The sequence below is a fragment of the Salarias fasciatus genome, chromosome 15 (genome assembly GCF_902148845.1).
Source record: "Salarias fasciatus chromosome 15, fSalaFa1.1, whole genome shotgun sequence".
NCBI classification, from domain to species: domain Eukaryota; kingdom Metazoa; phylum Chordata; class Actinopteri; order Blenniiformes; family Blenniidae; genus Salarias; species Salarias fasciatus.
The window spans coordinates 26,909,641-26,929,609 of NC_043759.1; the positions used below are offsets into that span (position 1 = coordinate 26,909,641).

At 45.9% G+C, this 19,969-nt stretch overlaps 1 protein-coding gene and 1 long non-coding RNA gene across 2 annotated transcripts; both read left to right on the plus strand.

Annotated features, from left to right (window-relative positions):
* Nucleotides 1–1,786: 1,786 nt before the first annotated feature.
* Nucleotides 1,787–2,283, plus strand: LOC115401710 (uncharacterized). The gene is made up of 3 exons (XR_003932996.1): nucleotides 1,787–1,845; nucleotides 1,946–2,026; nucleotides 2,182–2,283. It is a non-coding gene; the product is annotated as an uncharacterized LOC115401710 (long non-coding RNA).
* Nucleotides 2,284–2,544: 261 nt separating this feature from the next.
* Nucleotides 2,545–14,284, plus strand: LOC115401511 (protein NLRC3-like). Its single transcript, XM_030109761.1, has 7 exons — nucleotides 2,545–2,921; nucleotides 3,447–5,250; nucleotides 10,205–10,378; nucleotides 12,173–12,346; nucleotides 12,427–12,600; nucleotides 13,392–13,413; nucleotides 13,658–14,284. The coding sequence occupies exons 1-7, from the start codon at nucleotides 2,648–2,650 to the stop codon at nucleotides 14,180–14,182; spliced, it is 3,147 nt and encodes a 1,048-aa protein (XP_029965621.1). The 5' UTR covers nucleotides 2,545–2,647; the 3' UTR covers nucleotides 14,183–14,284.
* Nucleotides 14,285–19,969: the final 5,685 nt, after the last annotated feature.

The following is a 19,969-nucleotide window of genomic DNA, read 5'->3' on the forward strand; positions in this document are numbered from 1 at the left end:
GCTTTGTTTTCAAAGTTCTCAGGAACACAGTGTGAAGGCCGCTCTGTTTTGTCTGAAGTCACTTGGAAACAGCGTCTGCTAGTCTCGTGAGATCTAGCTATATGACCTGGCATGGCCGGAAGTCCTGCCAGAGTCGGGTTGGATTCTCCTCGGAGCAACAGCCTTGCTCTCAATCAGCTGATTTGTGTGTGCTTCCTCTGCAATCCTCAATAAATCCTCCTTGTGCAGCGTCAACACCTTGACTCGTCATCTTTGGCTCTGATTCACCAAAAATTCCACAACAATCAGTACTTGAAAACAGACACAAAATTTTATCATTCTTGTTTTTAGCTTCAATGCATTTTAACAAGTAAATTTCAAACCCTTATGTTAATTAACAATATTTTACCAAACCACATTTCAGCATTTTAAACGAAATAAATCAAAGCTTTCTATTTCCACTTTTTTAACACTGCAAAATCTATATTACATCTTAATCTTTATTTCTTCTTGATCAGTTCAGAGGGCTTTTAGCAAATAAAATATAAACATTGTTTTACCGTTTTTAGTAAATAATTATTTCTCTCTTTTTATGAAATAACCAATCCATTAATTTTTTACAAAATAAACACAATCCGCAGCAACTCCAGTGTCCAATCTTCACTGAAGCAATCTCAAAATGTCCCAGTGCTCCTGAACGCATCACAGAGCCGCACTTCTCCCACAGTAAACAGCGAACAAACATGGCGGCTTACCGGCTGTTCTTCAGGTGTCTTTTTTGACCGTGTTGGGGAGATCGCCTGCACGATCGCTTTGAGGTAAGTACAGAACTCTCCAGGCTATATTGGCTCGCGCTGCTCGCGCTGTTGAGCCACCCGTGTTCCTTCCTCATCTGGGCTCACCGTGCTCTGTCTAATAAGGTCCAGGTGCGCGCTCAGGAGGCTCCGCCAGCTGACGTAGTGACTTCGGATAGGATGAGGGAAAGTGGGGTGAAAGCAGGGCCGGCTCTAGGCATAGGCGAACTAGGCGGCCGCCTAGGGCGCCACGTCCCAAAGGGGGCGCCGCGGTCGTACAAGGGGCGCCACGACGCTCTGTGTTCCGTGTGCCCCGCTGTGCAGCGGTCCGACGCACCGCGCTCCTCGTCCTCGGCGCTGCCCGGGACTGATCGGTATTGTTCGGCATTGCACCGCAGTGCCCCCCCCCCCCCCCCCCCCCCCCCCCCCCCCGCTCAACAAATGTCGGGACCGCTCGAAAAACACGCTCCCAATGGGCGCTCGTCTCGGGCTTGCCTAGGGCGCCTCTGAAGCCCGGGCCGGCCCTGGGTGAAAGGCAGCTCGACTCCAACCAAACAAACTGAGAAAGAGTCTGATTCTTTGCTGTGAGGCTGATCCTGAAGGGTTTGAATTTCATAATTGAAATTATGAATTGCAACCTCATTCTTTCTGATCCTCCAGACGACATCCAGGTGAAGCACATTCTGATTCAGGGTGGCCACTCGGTCTCTCTCTCTCTCTCTCTCTCTCTCTCTCACACACACACACACACACACACACACACACACACACACACACACACACACACACACACACACACACACACACACACACACACACACACACTTGTTTTCACTACATTGTTGGGACTCATTCTTTTGGGGACAGAAATCAGGTCTCCTTCAGAAACATCATTCAGCAGTAGTTTGAAGATCAGACAGGTCGTCAACATGGTCATATTTAACTGTGTGTGCATGCATGTGTGTGCAGGTGTGTGTTCTGCCATGGATCAGTGTGAGGACAGAGAGGAGGGAGTCCCTCCCTCTAAAAGGACTCTGTGTGGAGAACAAGAGAACCAGACCACAGCTCAGAGGTGAGACTCCATCTTTAACTGTCCACCAGTCTTCTTCACATGATTTTACTCTGTGCGTGCGTGCGTGCGTGTGTGTAATACCTCTTTGTCTTTGTATCAGGTCAGAGCCTGAAGTTGAACTCAGCTGTGTGTCCCTGAAGAGTGACCATTCCAAGGATGACATAATAGATTTCAAAGCACAGTGAGTTTTCAAGCAAAAATCCTGCTACAGTTTCTAACTGTTCAATCATTCTCAGTCAGAGAATCATCAGAGTCTGAAACTCTCACTCTTCCCTTTATCCTCCAGTCTTCCTCCATTTTTCCACTCAGTCTGTTCCTGATGTTGTTTGTTTTCAGCTCTGACTCTGAGTTTCCATCCAGCTGTGTGTCCCTGAAGAGTGACCGGTCCATGTTTAAACCCATTGAGTTTAAATGTGGAGCAGGAGGAGCTGATGAGGGGTGAGAATCAGTGTTTGTGTCAGGATTCATCATCATAACAGCAGCTTGAACAAAGTCAACATGTTTCTGCAGCGTCAGCCAGCAGAGCTCCCAGGCTCTCCGTGGAGGCTCCGCCCCTCAGCATCAAACACATCTGGACTCCATCTTTATGGTGAGAACAAGTCTCCATTCAACACTTTACTGTCACATCAGTGAGACAGAAGAAGTTGTGGAGACTTCCAGCTGAAACATGAAGCAGACTCTCAGCTTCTTCGATCCATTCAGGTCCAGAGTGAAACAGTCCAACCTTCATCCAGCTTCCAGCCTTCACTGATGCTGAAGCTGTTTCTGCTGGAGATCCACATGAAGAGTGACTCGGCTTCACATGTTGTCATCCTGGATTTACACTCACATCTCCATCTGTCTCACTCCAGATGTTTCTCTGTTCCAGCTGCTGGAGGACAACATGGTGGCTTTCATGAAGGAGGAGCTGAAGAAGATGAAGAAGCTCCTGAGTCCAGATTACCCAGCATGCTTTGGGAGTGAGAGAGAGGATGAGGATGAAGAGCAGAGGAGCAGCAGAGAGTCATTAGTGAGGATGACTCTGGACTTCCTGAGGAGGATGAAGCAGGAGGAGCTGGCTGAGCGTCTGAGGAGCAGTAAGAGGATTTGATCTCATTTCACAGGATGGAGATGAAACAGAAATGTTTTCAGGTCCAACAGTGACTGGAGAGCAGAGAGCAGAAACAGAGTCCAAACCAGAGGTCAGAGGTCATTTCCAGGTCAGACACAGAAACTGTGAAACAGACAGAAGCAGCTGGAAACTCCAAAACAAGAGATGGAAACTGGTTGAAGTCAGACCACAGAGAGGAATCCACACTGAGAGCTGAAGAGCTCCACTCAGAGCAGCTGATACCAACCAGTACAGGGAGCACAGGAAACAGGAAGGGAGGCCAGCTCCCACAAGTCCACATCCCCAATCATCAAACATGGAGACAACAATGGTCTCATGTCTCTTCCTGAGCTCTGCTGTTCATATCATGCAAACATCTCCATCAGATCAGAGGCTGTTTGGTCTCTACTGAAGAGCTGGATGATCTGATGGAGGAGAAACATCAACAACACATTTTCATCTTCACTTTCAGTGTCTAATACACTCAACCCTTTTTTCTTTTTATTTCCAGGAACTTCTGCTCCAATCTGCCAACAGAAGCTGAAATGTGGGCTGAAGAAGAGGTTCCAGTGTGTGTTTGAAGGAGTCTCTAAAGCAGGAGAGTCCACCTTCCTGAACCAGATCTACACAGAGCTCCACATCACAGAGGGAGGGGCTGCAGAGGTCAATGAGGAACATGAGGTCAGACAGATTGAAGCAGCATCCAGGACAGCAGACAGAGCAGAAACAAGCATCAGACCAGGAGACATCTTTAAAGCCTCACCTGGAAGATCTCAACCAATCAGAGCAGTGCTGACAAACGGAGTGGCTGGCATTGGGAAAACAGTCCTGACTCAGAAGTTCACTCTGGACTGGGCTGAAGACAAAGACAACCAGGACGTCCACTTCACATTTCCATTCTCCTTCAGAGAGCTGAATGTGCTGAAGGAGAAGAAGTTCAGCTTGGTGGGACTTGTTCATCACTTCTTCACTGAGACCAAAGAAGCAGGAATCTGCAGCTTTGAAGACTTCCAGGTGGTCTTCATCTTGGACGGTCTGGATGAGTGTCGACTCCCTCTGGACTTCCAGCACACTGAGTTCCTGACTGAAGTTACAGAGTCCACCTCAGTGGATGTTCTGCTGACAAACCTCATCAGGGGGAAACTGCTTCCCTCTGCTCGCCTCTGGATCACCACACGACCTGCAGCAGCCAATCAGATCCCTGCTGACTGTGTGGACAGGGTGACAGAGGTCCGAGGGTTCACCGACCCCCAGAAGGAGGAGTACTTCAGGAGGAGGTTCAGAGAGGAGGAGCAGGCCAGCAGGATCATCTCCCACATCAAGACCTCCCGAAGCCTCCACATCATGTGCCACATCCCGGTCTTCTGCTGGATCACTGCTACAGTTCTGGAGAAGGTGTTGAAGAGCAGAGAGGGAGGAGAGCTGCCCAAGACCCTGACCCAGATGTACATCCACCACCTGGTGGTCCAGGCCAAAGTCAAGACGGTCAAGTATGATGGAGGAGCTGCCACAGATCCACACTGGAGTCCAGAGAGCAGGGAGATGATGGAGTCTCTGGGAAAACTGGCTTTTGAGGAGCTGCAGAAAGGAAACCTGATCTTCTATGAACCCGACCTGACAGAGTGTGGCATCGATCTCAGAGCAGCCTCAGTGTACTCAGGAATGTTGACCCAGATCTTCAGAGAGGAGAGCGGCCTGTACCAGGACAAGGTGTTCTGCTTCATCCATCTGAGCCTTCAGGAGTTTCTGGCTGCTCTTCATGTCCATCAGACCTTCATCAAGTCTGGAATCAACCTGCTGGAAGAACAACAGCAACCCTCCTGGTGGTTGAATATTTGGAGGGACAAACCTACTCTCCACCTTCTCCATCAGAGAGCAGTGGATGAGGCCTTGAAGAGTCCAAATGGACACCTGGACTTGTTCCTCCGCTTCTTCCTGGGTCTTTCACTGCCGGCCAATCAGAGTCTCCTTCGAGGTCTGCTGACACAGACAGGAAGTAGCTCACAGACCAATCAGGAAACAGTGCAGTACATAAAGAAGAAGCTGAGTGAGAGTCTGTCTGCAGAGAGAAGCATCAATCTGTTCCACTGTCTGAATGAACTGAATGATGGTTCTCTGGTGGAGGAGATCCAACAGTCCCTGAGATCAGGACGTCTGTCCACAGAGGAACTGTCTCCTGCTCAGTGGTCAGCTCTGGTCTTCATCTTACTGTCATCAGAAGAAGATCTGAAGGAGTTTGACCTGAAGAAATACTCTGCTTCAGAGGAGGCTCTTCTGAAGCTGCTGCCAGTGGTCAAAGCCTCCAACAAAGCTCTGTACGTGGTTTAAGAGCAAATCTGTAGAACTGAGTCCAGGAGAAACATCAATCTGGTTTTCATTGTTGGTTCTTCTTCAGGTTGAGCAGCTGTGGTCTGTCAGAGAGAAGCTGTGGAGCTCTGTCCTCAGTTCTCAGCTCTCAGTCCTCCAGTCTGACACATCTGGACCTGAGTAACAACCAGCTGCAGGATTCAGGAGTGAAGCTACTGTCTTCTGGACTGGAGAGTCCTCACTGTAAACTGGAAGCTCTCAGGTCAGGATCCAGCTGCTGCTTGATCATGTGGAGGATCTTCCTTCTTCCTGGTTGACTTGATGCCATGTTTGTGCCTCCAGTCTGTCAGGGTGTCTGGTCTCAGAGGAAGGCTGTGCTTCTCTGGTCTCAGCTGTGAGCTCCAAGTCCTCCCATCTGAGAGAGCTGGACCTGAGCTACAACCATCCAGGAGCCTCAGGAGTGGAGAAGCTGTTTGCTGCAGTGGAGGATCCACAGTGCAGTCTGGAGACTCTCAGGTACAAACAGGTTGAATAAAATCCACCACTTTCTGTTCTTCTCCTGCTATCTGTAGAGCAGCTGTGAAGATCTCAGTGGAACATTGAAGGTTCTTGATATTTCCTGGGAATTTTCTGCGAAGTCAAATCACAAAGTAACCAGTAATGTTTCCACTGTTGGTTCAGTTGGAGAGCAGCAGCCACAAATCATCCACTCACTGTGCTGTATGATGGTAACACATCACAGGGATTTGCTACAGAGTTTGAAAAGCAATGGAGTCTTCCAGAATCTGCTAACAGATGATTTACATTCTGCTGGTTTTACGAATGTACACATATTTACCAAAAATTCAAGAAATATGAATGGAAATTCTTTAAAACAAGATTTAAGACAAAGTGTTATCAGTCAATAATCATCTTGAAGAGAAAACACATGGCAAATACGTAAAAATCATCATGAGAATCATATCAGTCAATAGATCTTCTCGGGGCGGGGGGCAGTGACTGCTGATGAGAGGAGGTGTTGGCCTCAAACTGGGCAAAGAAACTATTTAGCTCCTCTGTGAATGTGCTGCTGCTGAAGAATATGGGAGGAGGGTTGTCTTTCAATCAAATCAAATCAAATTTCATTTGTAGAGCACTCTTCATATTCATAAAAACAACGCAAAGTGCTGAACACATGAGGCCGAGCCAGCGGGTGCGGCGTTGTGCAACCAAGGAAGATGCTCGGGGCTGGCCTGTGTAGGCTCTGAGCACTTCATTGGAAACTTGCTGAGGCCACCTAATGTTCTCGATGGCTCTCAGAGCCCTGCTATCAAAGCCATTGATTCGTGCGGCCAGAGTGTCGTTCAGGGGCCACGTTTCTGAGCCATAAAGCAGGATGGAGAGTACGGCCGATTTGTAAATCCGGAGCTTCGTCATGCCTGAGACGGTCTGGTTCCAACAGACTGGCTTCCAGAGAGACGACAGAGCAGATGCTGCCAGGGCTCGTCTGCGATCAATCTCTGGTTTTCGGTCCCCGCTGTCTGTCACCATGGACCCCAGGTACACAAAGTTCTTGACAGGCCCTATGATGTCGCTCCCAATTTGCATGGGAGGTGGATCTGGTCCATCACCGACATACAGTGTTTCCCCTACCATTATATTAGGGGGGCGCCCAGCCCCCCCAACGGCACCCCCCGCCCCCCCTCGAAGGTCAAGTTAAATAAAAATAATTGTTACTTTTTTACACGCAAACTTTAGTTTTCCTGCATAAAGGCCGTTCCACATGCTGTCCTTACACGAGATGCGCCACTGCAAACTAGCGTAGGAGGCTGAGCGTTCCAGCTGAGCCTAAAAAAAAAAAAAAACACATGCGCTTTTAGCGGTGAAACACGGTCCATTCCTCATTATCTGCCATATTGAACTCGGACGAATTATCAGAAAAATCACAAGGAAAATGCTGGTATGAGGCACAAACTGAAATAAGGAGCGCAAATATGAAGAAAATGAAAGTGAAACTTAAATCGCGAGTTTTGTAGGTGCAGCGTTCCGGCCAGCTGGGCGTTTTTCAGGCGCTGAAAACACGCAAAATAAAGTACATTTGCCTTCAACACACAATCTGGCTTAATGAAGGTAAGTATGAGGCACAATTCGGCGTGACTGAATTTAGGCTGTCTTGGAGATAGAATGGAGTTTGAGGAAGTGAGCGCTAATAAGAAACTTATTTTTCAAACCATTTTTCATCTGCTCTGCTATTGGTGTGTGTGTGTGTGTGTGTGTTGGAGGGCAATCTTGATAAAGACTTGGTATTTTAAGCCATTATAAATCATATTTGATCAATTGTAAAATTATTTATGTAACACACACACATTTTGAATGGAATCAGCAGACTTCAAATGAGCCATTTTAATCGTGATTAACTCCAGGATTTGGGTGCAATTAATTGTTGGCCAGCTGTAATTACAAATGAAAAAAGAACATATTATGACTCACCCCCCCCCCCCCCCCCCCCACCCCCCCCCCCCCCCCCCCCCCCCCCCCCCCCCAGGGGCCAATCCTAGGGGAAACACTGGACATACATGAACTTGGTTTTAGTCCAGCTCACTTGGAGGCCAAACTTTGGATAAACAACTGTTAAATTATCAGAGAAGCGTAAGATCGTGCGCTAAGCTGTTACAACCATCACATTAACATTGTCACAAAACACAATCAAAAACCATTATGAATCATCCAGTTCAGTTATTGAGCATTTATTAAAAATGTCTATTCCTAATTAAAACATCTAATAACAAAACTGGACCGATTCAAAGCATGCAAACATCAATGTGTGTGTGTGTGTGTGTGTGTGTGTGTGTGTGTGTGTGTGTGTGTGTGTGTGTGTGTGTGTGTTTCTTCCCGAAGGAAGAGGTATGGCAAGGTACTTTATTTGTCATTATACAGTGAATGTACAACAAAACTCTTCCTCTGCATTTAACCCATCCTTCAATGCCACTGAAGCATTCTGTAAGGAGCAGTGGGCAGCTGCGGGGAGCGCCCGAGGACCCATCTCCAGATAAGAGTCATGCTAATGGTCAGAATCACCTGACTGGAGGATTGACCAAGCGTACATGTTATCGATTGATGGGGGAAACCCATCCAGACACGGGAAGGAACATGCAAACTCCACACAGAAAGGCCCGCACGGTTCAGGGATCAAACCCATGACATTCGTGCTGTAAGAGCGCTAACCAGTCAACCACCGTGCTGCAAGGTGTGCTGAGCAAGGGGTGTTAACCACTAAGATGACAACCCGTGGGGGTGTGTCTGTGTTTTGACTCGGTTGAAACCGTTGTTTCAACTGGGTCGTCTGACCGATTGAAAGTGTCCAGTCGGACTCAGGTGACTCTTTATGGAGGTTTGACATGAAGAACAGAGGTCCGGTCTCATTTCGGATGCTCTGCCGGCTGCAGGTGAGGAGAGGAGGTGGAGCGGGTGCTGCACAGCTGGTGGAGACAGGGGGCTCAGTCCGATGGAGGGCAGCTGCTACGTTGTGGAAAGTTCACCGGTGAAAAAGGGAAAGGTCGGTTCCTTAATCTTGCCCGCGAGGCTTCGGACATGTTAATCCGTGCAAAGACATGCGGTATAAGTCTTGCTGAATAGAAAGGTCCATCTAACACTGAAGGTATGGGCGGAGTCTCACCCTTTTGAGTGAAGGGCGAAACGGAAGTCCCGCCCTTCCCGCTCGGCCAATCAGACAGCGACCTGAGTCCCCCCTCCCGTTTTGGGGAGTGGGTCTCATGAGAGCCCTCGTGGGGTGGGTGGTGAGCCCTCGTGAGGTGGGTGGTGGTACTGCACTGCTGTGGGGAGCTGAAAACAGGCACCATGATCTTTTGTTCTGGGTAGGGCTGAGGCGAGCACATGGCCACCCTCCCTTCTTTGTCTTGAAGGGCCTGTGCATGCTGAAGACCAGGCCTGTCTTGTGCACAGAACATACGACTCCTTGTCATGATTTAGCTGGGTTCTTCAGATTAATGTTTTCACATCAATGAGTCCCCAACAGTTGTATTCAGAATGTTTTTAAAGATTTGACTTTAGCTCATCCACCTCCTTCTCAGTAAATCCCAGACTTGTTTTCAGTTCCTGAATGTCATTTTTCATCTCCTCCAGTCTTGTGTTAGTGGAGTCCATGATGATTTTCACAAAGCCCTTAAAGTTTTCTTGTTGCTGGTTCAACAGAGCCATGGAATTCTCTTTTTGCTGTTGTAAAAGTTCAGACAGTGACACAAACTCTTACTCAGTTTCATCCTCTGCCTTGGACTTGGGTGGTATTTTGGGGTTTTGAAGGACGTTCGGAGCATGTCTCCTGTGTCTCGGGAAGCTGCTCCAGTTGTTCTTAGCTGCTGCTGCAAGTGAACGCGTTAGCCTGACGGTTACTGCTAACTGGTAGCTGTCCCCAGTGTGGCATGGAGTCACTCCAGAAGAAGTTTGCAGTTGCTGCTTTAGTTGGTGGTTAACAAGCGGCAGCCCCCAGCATGGAGTGCAGTTGCTCTTCAGGTTGATGGATTTAGGTTTTGCTGCTGCTTGTTGGTACGTTAGCTCATCAGCTAGCTAGTGGGTGCTAACCCGATACGTCCTCTGCTGGGAACTTGTCCTGGAACAGATGTAAACACAAAAGCAGTGTTCTGGAACTTGGACAGCACAGCTCACACCTTGTCTGGTCTCACAGTTCCACCAGGATCTGAGATATGATTACTCACACTTTTCCCAGGCAGTAGATAAGCTCCCGACCCAGGCTGGAGCAAATTTGCAAAAAGGGGCGCAGGCAGCTGGTCCTCAGGCTGTTTGCAGCTGGTCAGGAGTTCTTCTGTTGGCTAATCAGCTGCTCGGTCTGAGGAGTTTCAGGGTGCTCAGATCTGCACAGAGGTCCAATTCACTGATTGGACTTGTTTTCTCAATTTGTTGTCTTCTTTGTTTTCCACATGACTGACTGATCTTCTTCGTCTCCAGGTTGAGCAGCTGTGGTCTGTCAGAGAGAAGCTGTGGAGCTCTGTCCTCAGTTCTCAGCTCTCAGTCCTCCAGTCTGACACATCTGGACCTGAGTAACAACGACCTGCAGGACTCAGGAGTGAAGCTACTGTCTTCTGGACTGGAGAGTCCTCACTGTAAACTGGAAGCTCTCAGGTCAGGATCCAGCTGCTGCTTGATCATGTGGAGGATCTTCCTTCTTCCTGGTTGACTTGATGTCATGTTTGTGCCTCCAGTCTGTCAGGGTGTCTGGTCTCAGAGGAAGGCTGTGCTTCTCTGGTCTCAGCTGTGAGCTCCAAGTCCTCCCATCTGAGAGAGCTGGACCTGAGCTACAACCATCCAGGAGCCTCAGGAGTGGAGAAGCTGTTTGCTGCAGTGGAGGATCCACAGTGCAGTCTGGAGACTCTCAGGTACAAACACGTTAAATATGAATCCACCATTCTCTGTTCTTCTCCTGCTATCTGTAGAGCAGCTGTGAAGATTTCAGTGAAACATTGTAGGTTCTTGATATTTCCTCCTTGAATATCTGGAAAGTCAAATAACAAAGTAACCAGTAATGTTTCCACTGTCAGTCCAGCTGGAGAGCAGCAGCCACACATCATCCACTCACTGTGCTGTGTGATGGTAACATGTCAGTGATCTGCTCCAGACTGTGTTTAGGTTGAAAAACAGTGGTGTCTTCCAGAATCTACTAGTAGATGATTTGTATTATGCTGGTTTAAAAAATGTTCAGACATTCACCAGAAATTAAAGAAATCTGAAGATCAATGTTTTAAAAAAATTGATTTAAGACATGTTATCTGCCAATAATCATCTTGAGGAGAAAACACACCATAAACATGTAAAAATCATCATGATAATCATATCAGTTAATAGACCTTCTTTCATTATTTTACCAAAGAAAAACAGAATCACTTTTCTCAAACAAACATGGCCTCTTTTCACCTCAGAGCTCATCAAACTGAAGATTTCTTCCATCATGAAATTCAACCAACAATTATTTCAGAACTTCATCATTCAGTACATTCTGGTTTCAACCTCTGAAGATACTGATAGAAAACTGGAAAAAAATATGTAATAAATTGATTAATGAAAGAAAATGTGTTGAGTCTGCAGATCACCTGACCTGAAAACTGTGTAAGAGTCCTGCTTAAACCAGGAAAGTGTGTGTGTTTCAGCAAGTTCTTTAAGAAACGGTCAAATTGATATGTTGTTGACATTCATGAATTATTGGATCACTATATCCCAGAATTTAAAGACGTTTCAGACCATCAGATGAACAAACAGCAGAACATTGGAGTTTGTAAAAGTATCTTCATGTAGTGAAGATCTAAAGCTCAACTCCAGACCGATGAGCAGTGATTCCTAACGTGTCTCCAGGGTCTTCAGGTGGAGCCTTCTTCCATCTCTGGATTGTCTCTTTCATTGGTGATGAACTGTGGTCCTCCAGGTCTGCTGTCCTGAATGTTGGACGTCTCCCTGCTTCAACTCACCTACATCTCATGATGGTGTCTCCACCAAGCTTCTCCAGAAGCCCAGTATTGAGTCCTCATTACAGTCAGGTGTGTTTGAAGTGGGAGAGACCTGCAACATGTAGGACGCAGGCAATCAAGGACCAGAGTTTGACTCATGTGGTCTAGTTGGTCCCATGACAGCTGATGGAGGTTCTTCAGAGATCTGTGGCTCCAGCTGCTCCATCACAGCTCTACACACTGCTCTCTGTGTCAACACAGGTTCTGTTCATGCTGGTTCTGGACAAAGACTTTACAAAAGCTGACTTCAACATGAATGAATAAACAGTCAGTCAGTGGACACAGAAATTCTGTAAATGAAACCATTCCAGAGAAAGTTCAGATCTGCACAGATGTCCAGTTCACTGACTGGACTTCTTGTCTCACTTTGTGGTCTTCTTTGTTTTCCACATGACTGACTGATCTTCTTCTTCTTCAGGTTGAGCAGCTGTGGTCTGTCAGAGAGAAGCTGTGGAGCTCTGTCCTCAGTTCTCAGCTCTCAGTCCTCCAGTCTGACACATCTGGACCTGAGTAACAACGACCTGCAGGATTCAGGAGTGAAGCTACTGTCTTCTGGACTGGAGAGTCCTCACTGTAAACTGGAAGCTCTCAGGTCAGGATCCAGCTGCTGCTTGATCATGTGGAGGATCTTCCTTCTTCCTGGTTGACTTGATGCCATGTTTGTGCCTCCAGTCTGTCAGGGTGTCTGGTCTCAGAGGAAGGCTGTGCTTCTCTGGTCTCAGCTGTGAGCTCCAAGTCCTCCCATCTGAGAGAGCTGGACCTGAGCTACAACCATCCAGGAGCCTCAGGAGTGGAGAAGCTGTTTGCTGCAGTGGAGGATCTACAGTGCAGTCTGGACACTCTCAGGTATGGACACACAGCAGGAGCTCCTCATGGACGCTGAGACTGTCCACAGCAGTGGTCCTCAATAGGTGGACTGTGGTCCAGGTCTGAACCATGACGCTGTCCCACACAGACCCACAGTGGTGGTTCAAATACATAAAATTTCCATTACTGGTTGAAGCCTCTGTGATGTGGTTCAGACATCTGGACCTGGAGTTTGAATCCTTTGATCAAACTGCTGCTTTTCTCTTCACTCTTAAAATCCTGATGAGAATTCATCCACTTTCCATTCCAACATGATCTTCAGGGGTTTCTGTGTGTTTTGGCTGAATGGAGACTTTTCTCCATGTGTGTGTTGGAGCTGGTTGATGAAGAGAAACAGAACTTCTCTTCTTCTCTGTCAGACGGAGTCTTTCAGTGAAAACTCCAGAAGTGTGAAGGATCCTTTGAAAGCTCCTTTTCCAGCTGTCTTTAGGAGGAGAGGAGCAGAAACATGCCGACAGGTTTCATCTTCATCACACTGATCCAAAGCAGCAGAAACACTTTCAGCCTCCAAACGTCTCCACAGAGACTTTGAACCAAGTCTGAACCTTTGAAATGAGTCAGTGTGAGCTGAAACATCAGAGGAGGCTTCATTCATCACTTCATCTTCTTCATCCATCCATCCAGAGCTGACTGCTGTCCTGAGTGAAACAGTCCCAGAGTGTGGACTCAGAGCTCTTTCAGCCTGTTTCTGAGGAGCTCTGCTTCATGTTGAGCAGCAGTTAGGACTCCTGTTGGAGAGAAAACCCTTCTGACTGTCTTTCTTCCTGCAGGGTGGACCATGGTGGAGAGCAGAGGTTAAAACCTGGTCCCAGGAAGTGTAAGTTGGACTGATGAGGACCAAACAGTGTCTGTTTGTCTTTCAATCAAAAGTTTTGATTCATTCAAACATTACTGACAAGAGAAGTCTGACAACAAGTTTCCTCATGAAACTTTCTCTGAATGAACAACATGTCAGGAAGTCCAGAGAGAAGAAATCCATCACATGTGTCAGAGGATGACTTTTCTCTCTTTCTCTCCATCAGATTTCTCTCAACTTGAACTGGACACAAACTCAATGAGCAGAAACCTGAAACTGTCCAACAACAACAGGAAGGTGACACGTGTGAAGGAAGAGCAGCCGTATCCTGATCATCCAGACAGATTTGAAGACTATGAACAGCTGCTGTGTAGAAATGATCTGAGTGGTCGATGTTACTGGGAGGTTGAGTGGAGCGGAGAGGTTTCTATATCAGTGAGTTACAGAGGAATCAGGAGGAGAGGAGGCAGTAATGAGTGTGTGTTTGGATGGAATGATCAGTCCTGGAGTCTGAACTGCTCTGATAAAGGTTACTATGTCAGGTACAATGGCAGAAAAACCTCCTCCTCCTCCTCCTCCTCCTCCTCCTCCTCTGGTAGAGTAGCAGTGTATGTGGACTGTCCTGCTGGCTCTCTGTCCTTCTTCAGAGTCTCCTCTGACTCTCTGATCCACCTCTACACCTTCAACACCACATTCTCTCAACCTCTCTATGCTGGATTTGGACTCCGGTCCTCTGGTTCTACAGTGAGTCTGTGTCCTCTGTAGGAAGGACGGTCTCTGTCTCTGACAGCAGTCCTGTCAGCACCAATCAGAGATCAGAGAACATCAGTGGAGTTCAGCAGGGTTCACAGACGGAGCCTCCAACACTTTGTAAATATGTGGTCAGTTTAAGTTTCAGGACGTTTTCTGACCTCAGTTCAATTCAATTCAATTAAGCTTTGTTTATGAAGTGCCAATTACAACATGGTCGTTTCGAGACACTTTTACAGAGAAACCCAACAGATCCACATGAGCAAGCATAAGCGACTGTGGAAAGGAAAAACTCCCCTTTAACAGGAAGAAACCTTTGCAGAACCAGGCTCAGAGGTGGTGGCTTTCTGCTGTTCCAGTTGGGGTGAGGGGACAGAAAGAGAAGGAGATAGGACAGACAGTTTCTTGTATCTACATACAATTCATATATAAACACAGGGTACATAGGCTACAAGAAGAACAATCATTAATGGCATGTAGCAATACAATGAAATTACAGTAGTACAATGAAATTACATTGGAAGGAGAGAAGGAGCAGAACTTGGAGCCGGTTCCACATGGTAGGAGCCCAGGTTTAAGTAAAAGCTTACACCCACTGGGTCCGGGTTCCTCGATTAATCAGTGGATCAGCTGTTTTGATTGATGCCCAATTAGAATTGCACCCATTGAATCCAGGCTGTCTCAATGGATCAGCTGATTGATGTTCTGTCTGCGATCCCTCAAGCACGGCTCTTGTCCACCTCAGAGACAGCCTCTTGGTTCAGGGTTTTGGTGTTCTGACTTTTTGGTCTCCCATAGTGGAAAGAGAGAGAAAGGGGGAGAGATCGTTTTATTTCCACTGAAGTGGACACAGGTTCACAGATTTATACAATAAATCCATGAATCATTTTCCCAACATCACCTTTCAGAACAGTTACATAATAGTTGAGAGAGATAGATAGAGAGAGAGAGAGAGAGAGAGAGAGAGAGAGAGAGAGAGAGAGAGAGAGAGAGAGAGAGAGAGAGAGAGAGCAGGCGTGACCCCAAGCTGTAAGCTTTATTGAGTAGAAAGGTCTTCATCCTGGTCTTAAAGCAGCGACTGAGTCAGCCTCCCTTACAGACACTGGGAGCTGGTTCCACATAACAGGAGCCTGATAGCTAAAGGCTTTACTTTCTGTTCTGCTTTTAGAGAACCTGGAACCTCCAGCAGACCAGCACTCTGAGAACGAAGCGTTCTTCTGGGACAGTCTGGGACTAACAGCTGTTTAAGATATGATGGGGCCTGGTTGTTCAGGGCTTTATAGGTTAAGAAGAGGATTTTGAATTATATTCTAGATTTAACAGGAAGCCAGTGAAGGGAAGCTAATATTGGGGTGATATGATCTCTCCTACTGGTTCTTGTGAGAACTCTTGCTGCAGCGTTTTGAACGAGTTGGAGACTTTTTAGGCAGTTATTGTGGCCCCCTGATAACAAGGAATTATAGTCTACTCTGTAGGTAACAAATGCATGGATTAATTTCTCAGCATCGCTTTGAGTCAGCATGTTCCTGATTTTAGAAATATTGCACAGGTGAAAGAAGGAGGTCCTGCAGACCTGATTAATGTGGGAGTTAAAGGATAAGTCTTGGTCAAAGATCACTCCCAGGTTCCTCACAGTGTTACTGGGAGTTAAAGCAACACCATCTAGGGTCAGTATGTGATTGGATAATTTTTCTCTCAGGTGTTTTGGGCCAAATAAAATGAATTCTGTTTTATCTGAATTTAGGAGGAGAAAATTATGACTCATCCAGGTTTTTATGTCATTAAGACAAGCTTCTGATTTGACAAGTTGATCGGTGTCCTCTGGTTTCAGGGATAGGTAGATCTGTGTATCATCTGCATAACAGTGGAAGTCAATGGAGTGTTTCCTGATGATGTTCCCTACAGGAAGCATGTATAATGTGAAGAGTATAGGTCCTAAAACAGAACACTGTGGGACTCCATATTTAACTTTGATCCGGGCTGAAGAATTGTCATTAACATGAACAAAGTGGAACCTGTCTGTTAAATATGATTGAAACCATGTTTAATGCTGAACCTTTAATCTAGGGCTGCACGATTATGGCCAAAATGATAATCACAATTATTTTTGTCAATATTGTAATCACGATTATTCATCACGATTATTCATTATGTTATGTAAAACATACCTTTTTATTGCACTTTTTTTTTAAACAAACAAGTGTCAAATTGAAGATGTGAGTCTTCAGCACTTCAGTGAAGTCTGGTGTGCATGCGCACATAATTGAAGATGTTTTAATTAGAATCTAAACAACTATTTAGAACCATGTCAATGTTGTGAACGATCGCTTTCCCTTAGAAACGAACATATAGAAGCACCGACTGTGAGTTTTTACAAACGTTTGACCAGACCTCTGTTCTGAAAAGAGCCGGATTATGACTTTGGAACCTGAACGCCTCACAGCTGAGCGACCGTCACTTGATGCATTCTAACCCCTGAGAGCAACACGATGATCACTGAACAACAAGATGAAGATAAAACAACAAGAGAACAGTAAACAGCCACGCTAAACCCAGAAATGAAACCTACCAGAACAATGATTCCCTCGTTCTCTCCAAGCCACCGCTACGCCGCTCACATCCTGAACTGTCCGTCAATAACAGCTTTTCCCGTTCTGTCCGAGACGCTCAGCGTTTACATCTTCTTTCCACCGGTACAGAAGTTGAGATGGGTTCCATCGACTGATGTTTGAGCATGAAGGAATCGTTCAAAGCCAGCTAGTTCATCGGTGGCTAACAGCTAAGCTAACAGCTGACTGAGACACCGCAGTAGGCGTCCATCAGCAGCTACTTTTACGGAGTGTCCCTGAAGGCAGCAGGAGCTACACGGCTCAGGCCGCCCCCTGGTGGTTGGCTGATTGTTGGATTAAAAAAGTGATTGATTTGACACGCAACAGAGCCCGTTTTTTCAATTTAAAAATCGCGACGATCATCTAAATTTAATCGCAGCAGCCAAAATCGTGATCATGATCAAAATTCGATTAATTGTGCAGCCCTACTTTAATCCCAATAGTATATTCTAGTCTCTGTAGTAGAATATCATGATCAACAGTGTCGAATGCAGCACTGAGATCTAACAGGACCAGAACAGAGACCAGAACAGAGACCAGAACAGAGGTCAGTCCTCTATCTGAGGCTGTGAGAAGATCTTTAGTGACTTTTACCAGAGCTGCCTCTGTGCTGTGATGAGCTCTGAAACCTGATTGAAAAGACTCTAATAGGTCATTGTTATATAAATGGTCACAGAGCTGACTTCAACAGCTTTCTCTAGGATTTTAAAAGAAAGGGAAGATTGGATATTGGTCTGTAACTTGTCAGAACACCTGGATCAAGGGTGGCTTTTTGAGGAGAGCTTTAATCACAGCAACCTTAAAGGCCTGTGGAACATCGCCTGTTACTAAAGATGAGTTGATCTGATCTAATATTGATGTACTGATCAGGGGGAAAATGTCTTTAAACAGTCTTGTTGGGATTGGATCTAATCTACAAGTTGTAGGTTTAGATGAGGCCACAATTGAGGATAACTCAGAGAGTTCAATAGGATGGAAACTAAGTAGTTGTGAGTCAGGTTCTCCTGAAAAATCTGAGGATGTGGTTGGTTGGTCTGTGACCACTTTGGGGAGAGTGCTTTCAATTTTATCTCTAATATTTATGATTTTGTCATTAAAGAAGTTTATAAATCATTGCTGCTTTAGGCTGAGGGGATCTGAGGCTCAACAGAGCTGTGACTTCCTGTCAGCCTGCCTATGGTATTAAAGAGGAACCTGGGGCTGTTCTGGTTTTCTTCTATTAAGGATGAATAGTAGGCAGTTCCAGTTTTACGTAAAGTTTTTTTTTATAAGTTAACATACTATCTTGCCAGGCAGTAGAAAATACTTCTAGTGGGGTTAGGTGCCATTTCCTCTCTAGTTTTCGAGCTGATCTTTTTAATGTTTGCAGGTGTTTGCTGTACCATGGAGCTCGTCTCCTGAGGGTTAATGTGATTAACTTCAGGGGAGCAACTGAGTCAACTGTGGAGCAGAGTGAAGCTGCCACTTCATCTACAACTAAATCAACCTGAGTGGGGCTGATACTGCTGCTAATGCTAATGCTAATGCTAATACTGCTGTCCATTGGGCCAACAGATGGAGTGAAGTTAATATTGATGGGATCATTTCCTTGAATTTGGTCACATTATCCTCTGACAGACATCTTCTAAGTTTAAGTTTTTTCCCAGGTACTTTAAAACCAGCTAATGTAAACTCAAATGATAACAGGAAGTGATCAGACAGTACAGGGTTGTGGGGAAAAACTGTTAATTGGTCAATGTCAATACCGTCGGTGAGAACAAGGTGGAGGGTGTGATTAAAGTGATGAGTAGGTTTATTCACCTTCTGAGAAAAACCAGTTGTATCAAGTAGTAAACTGAAAGCAATGTTAAGGCTGTCAGTGTCAACATCTACATGAATATTAAAGTCTCCCACTATGATGATTTGATCTGAGCTTCAGACTAAACTGGAGAGAAAGTCTGAAAATTCAGACAAAAATTCAGAGTATGGAGCAGGGGGGCGATACACTACAGCCAGCAGGACTGGCTTCTGTGTTTTCCAGCTGGAGTTAATGAGATTCAGAGTAAGACTTGCAAAGGTTTTATGCTTAATTTTAGTTCCAGGACTGATTAGAAGTTTAGAGTTATAGATGGACGCTACTCCACCGCCTCGGCCAGATTCTCTGGGAATATAGTAGTTGACATGTGTATTTGGGGTTGCTTCATTTAAACTGAAATATTCATCCTTCCTTAGCCAGGTTTCAGTGAGGTTTAATATATCTAAATTCTGATCAGTTATTAAAGCTGGGGTTGGTGATCTTGGAAAACAAGCATGTAGCACGAATGTAGCATCTCCCCAAGGCTCCGCCCAGCTCCCACCCCATTGGAGGAGCTCCGTTGGGAGCGGAGACGCAGAGACGGTGCGCGCGGTGCATGCAGCACTTCCGCGTCCAGTGCGTTCCTGGCGCAACCTGTCCTCAGCGCTTCGTTTCTTCGTTTTTCTTTATTTGCACTACGCCAAGTTATGGCGCACTCACCGGTAAGTAAAGCCCCAAACATTCTTCTCCGCCATTCTGCAACGACGCTCCGTCCTTCTACACGCGCACTGAATCAGGGTCAGTGCACGCTATTGACATGTACGCGCAGGGGGCAGGTCGAACGGCGAAGGGATTTGATTGGTTTAAAAAAAGGTGTCCCGTCAAGACGATTGGTTGCTGTTTTTCCCGTTTTACTCCTGCTGTAGATAGCGGATATTTTCCTAACTACTTTAAGAACACGCTATGAATTGTTTCCCATCGGGTCATAAAGATAATTTTAATCAGTATTTTAGAAAATGTATCTCATTCAAATCGCCAACCCTAGCTTTAAGTCACCAATAAGCAGGATCTGGAGGAGAGGGATTGGATATTTGGTAACGCTTCCTTTTACAGTACGGTAATTACCATGTATTAACATGGTAATTGCAGGGTAAGTACCATGTAATAAGGAGAAGTTATTGTAAAATTACCATGTAAATACAGGGTAACTATGTTGCTAATTACCTAGTACTTTTAGAGTAATTACCAAGCCAATTCCAGGCAAATACCAAGTAACTACCTGGTAGTATGTATTAATTACTGGGTAATTATAATGTATAGCAACTATGTCGGTAATTGCCAAGTACTTACTAAGTAATTGCTAAGTAATTGCCATGTAATCATTGGGAAATGTAGACTTTTTACTAGGTATTACTAGGT

Coding starts and splice junctions, on each gene's coding strand:
- LOC115401511 (XM_030109761.1), top strand. CDS start 2,648: ATGTTGTCATCCTGGATTTACACTCACATCTCCATCTGTCTCACTCCA. Junction 5,251..10,204: donor AAAGCCTCCAACAAAGCTCT/GTACGTGGTTTA, acceptor CTTCGTCTCCAG/GTTGAGCAGCTGTGGTCTGT. Junction 10,379..12,172: donor TGTAAACTGGAAGCTCTCAG/GTCAGGATCCAG, acceptor CTTCTTCTTCAG/GTTGAGCAGCTGTGGTCTGT.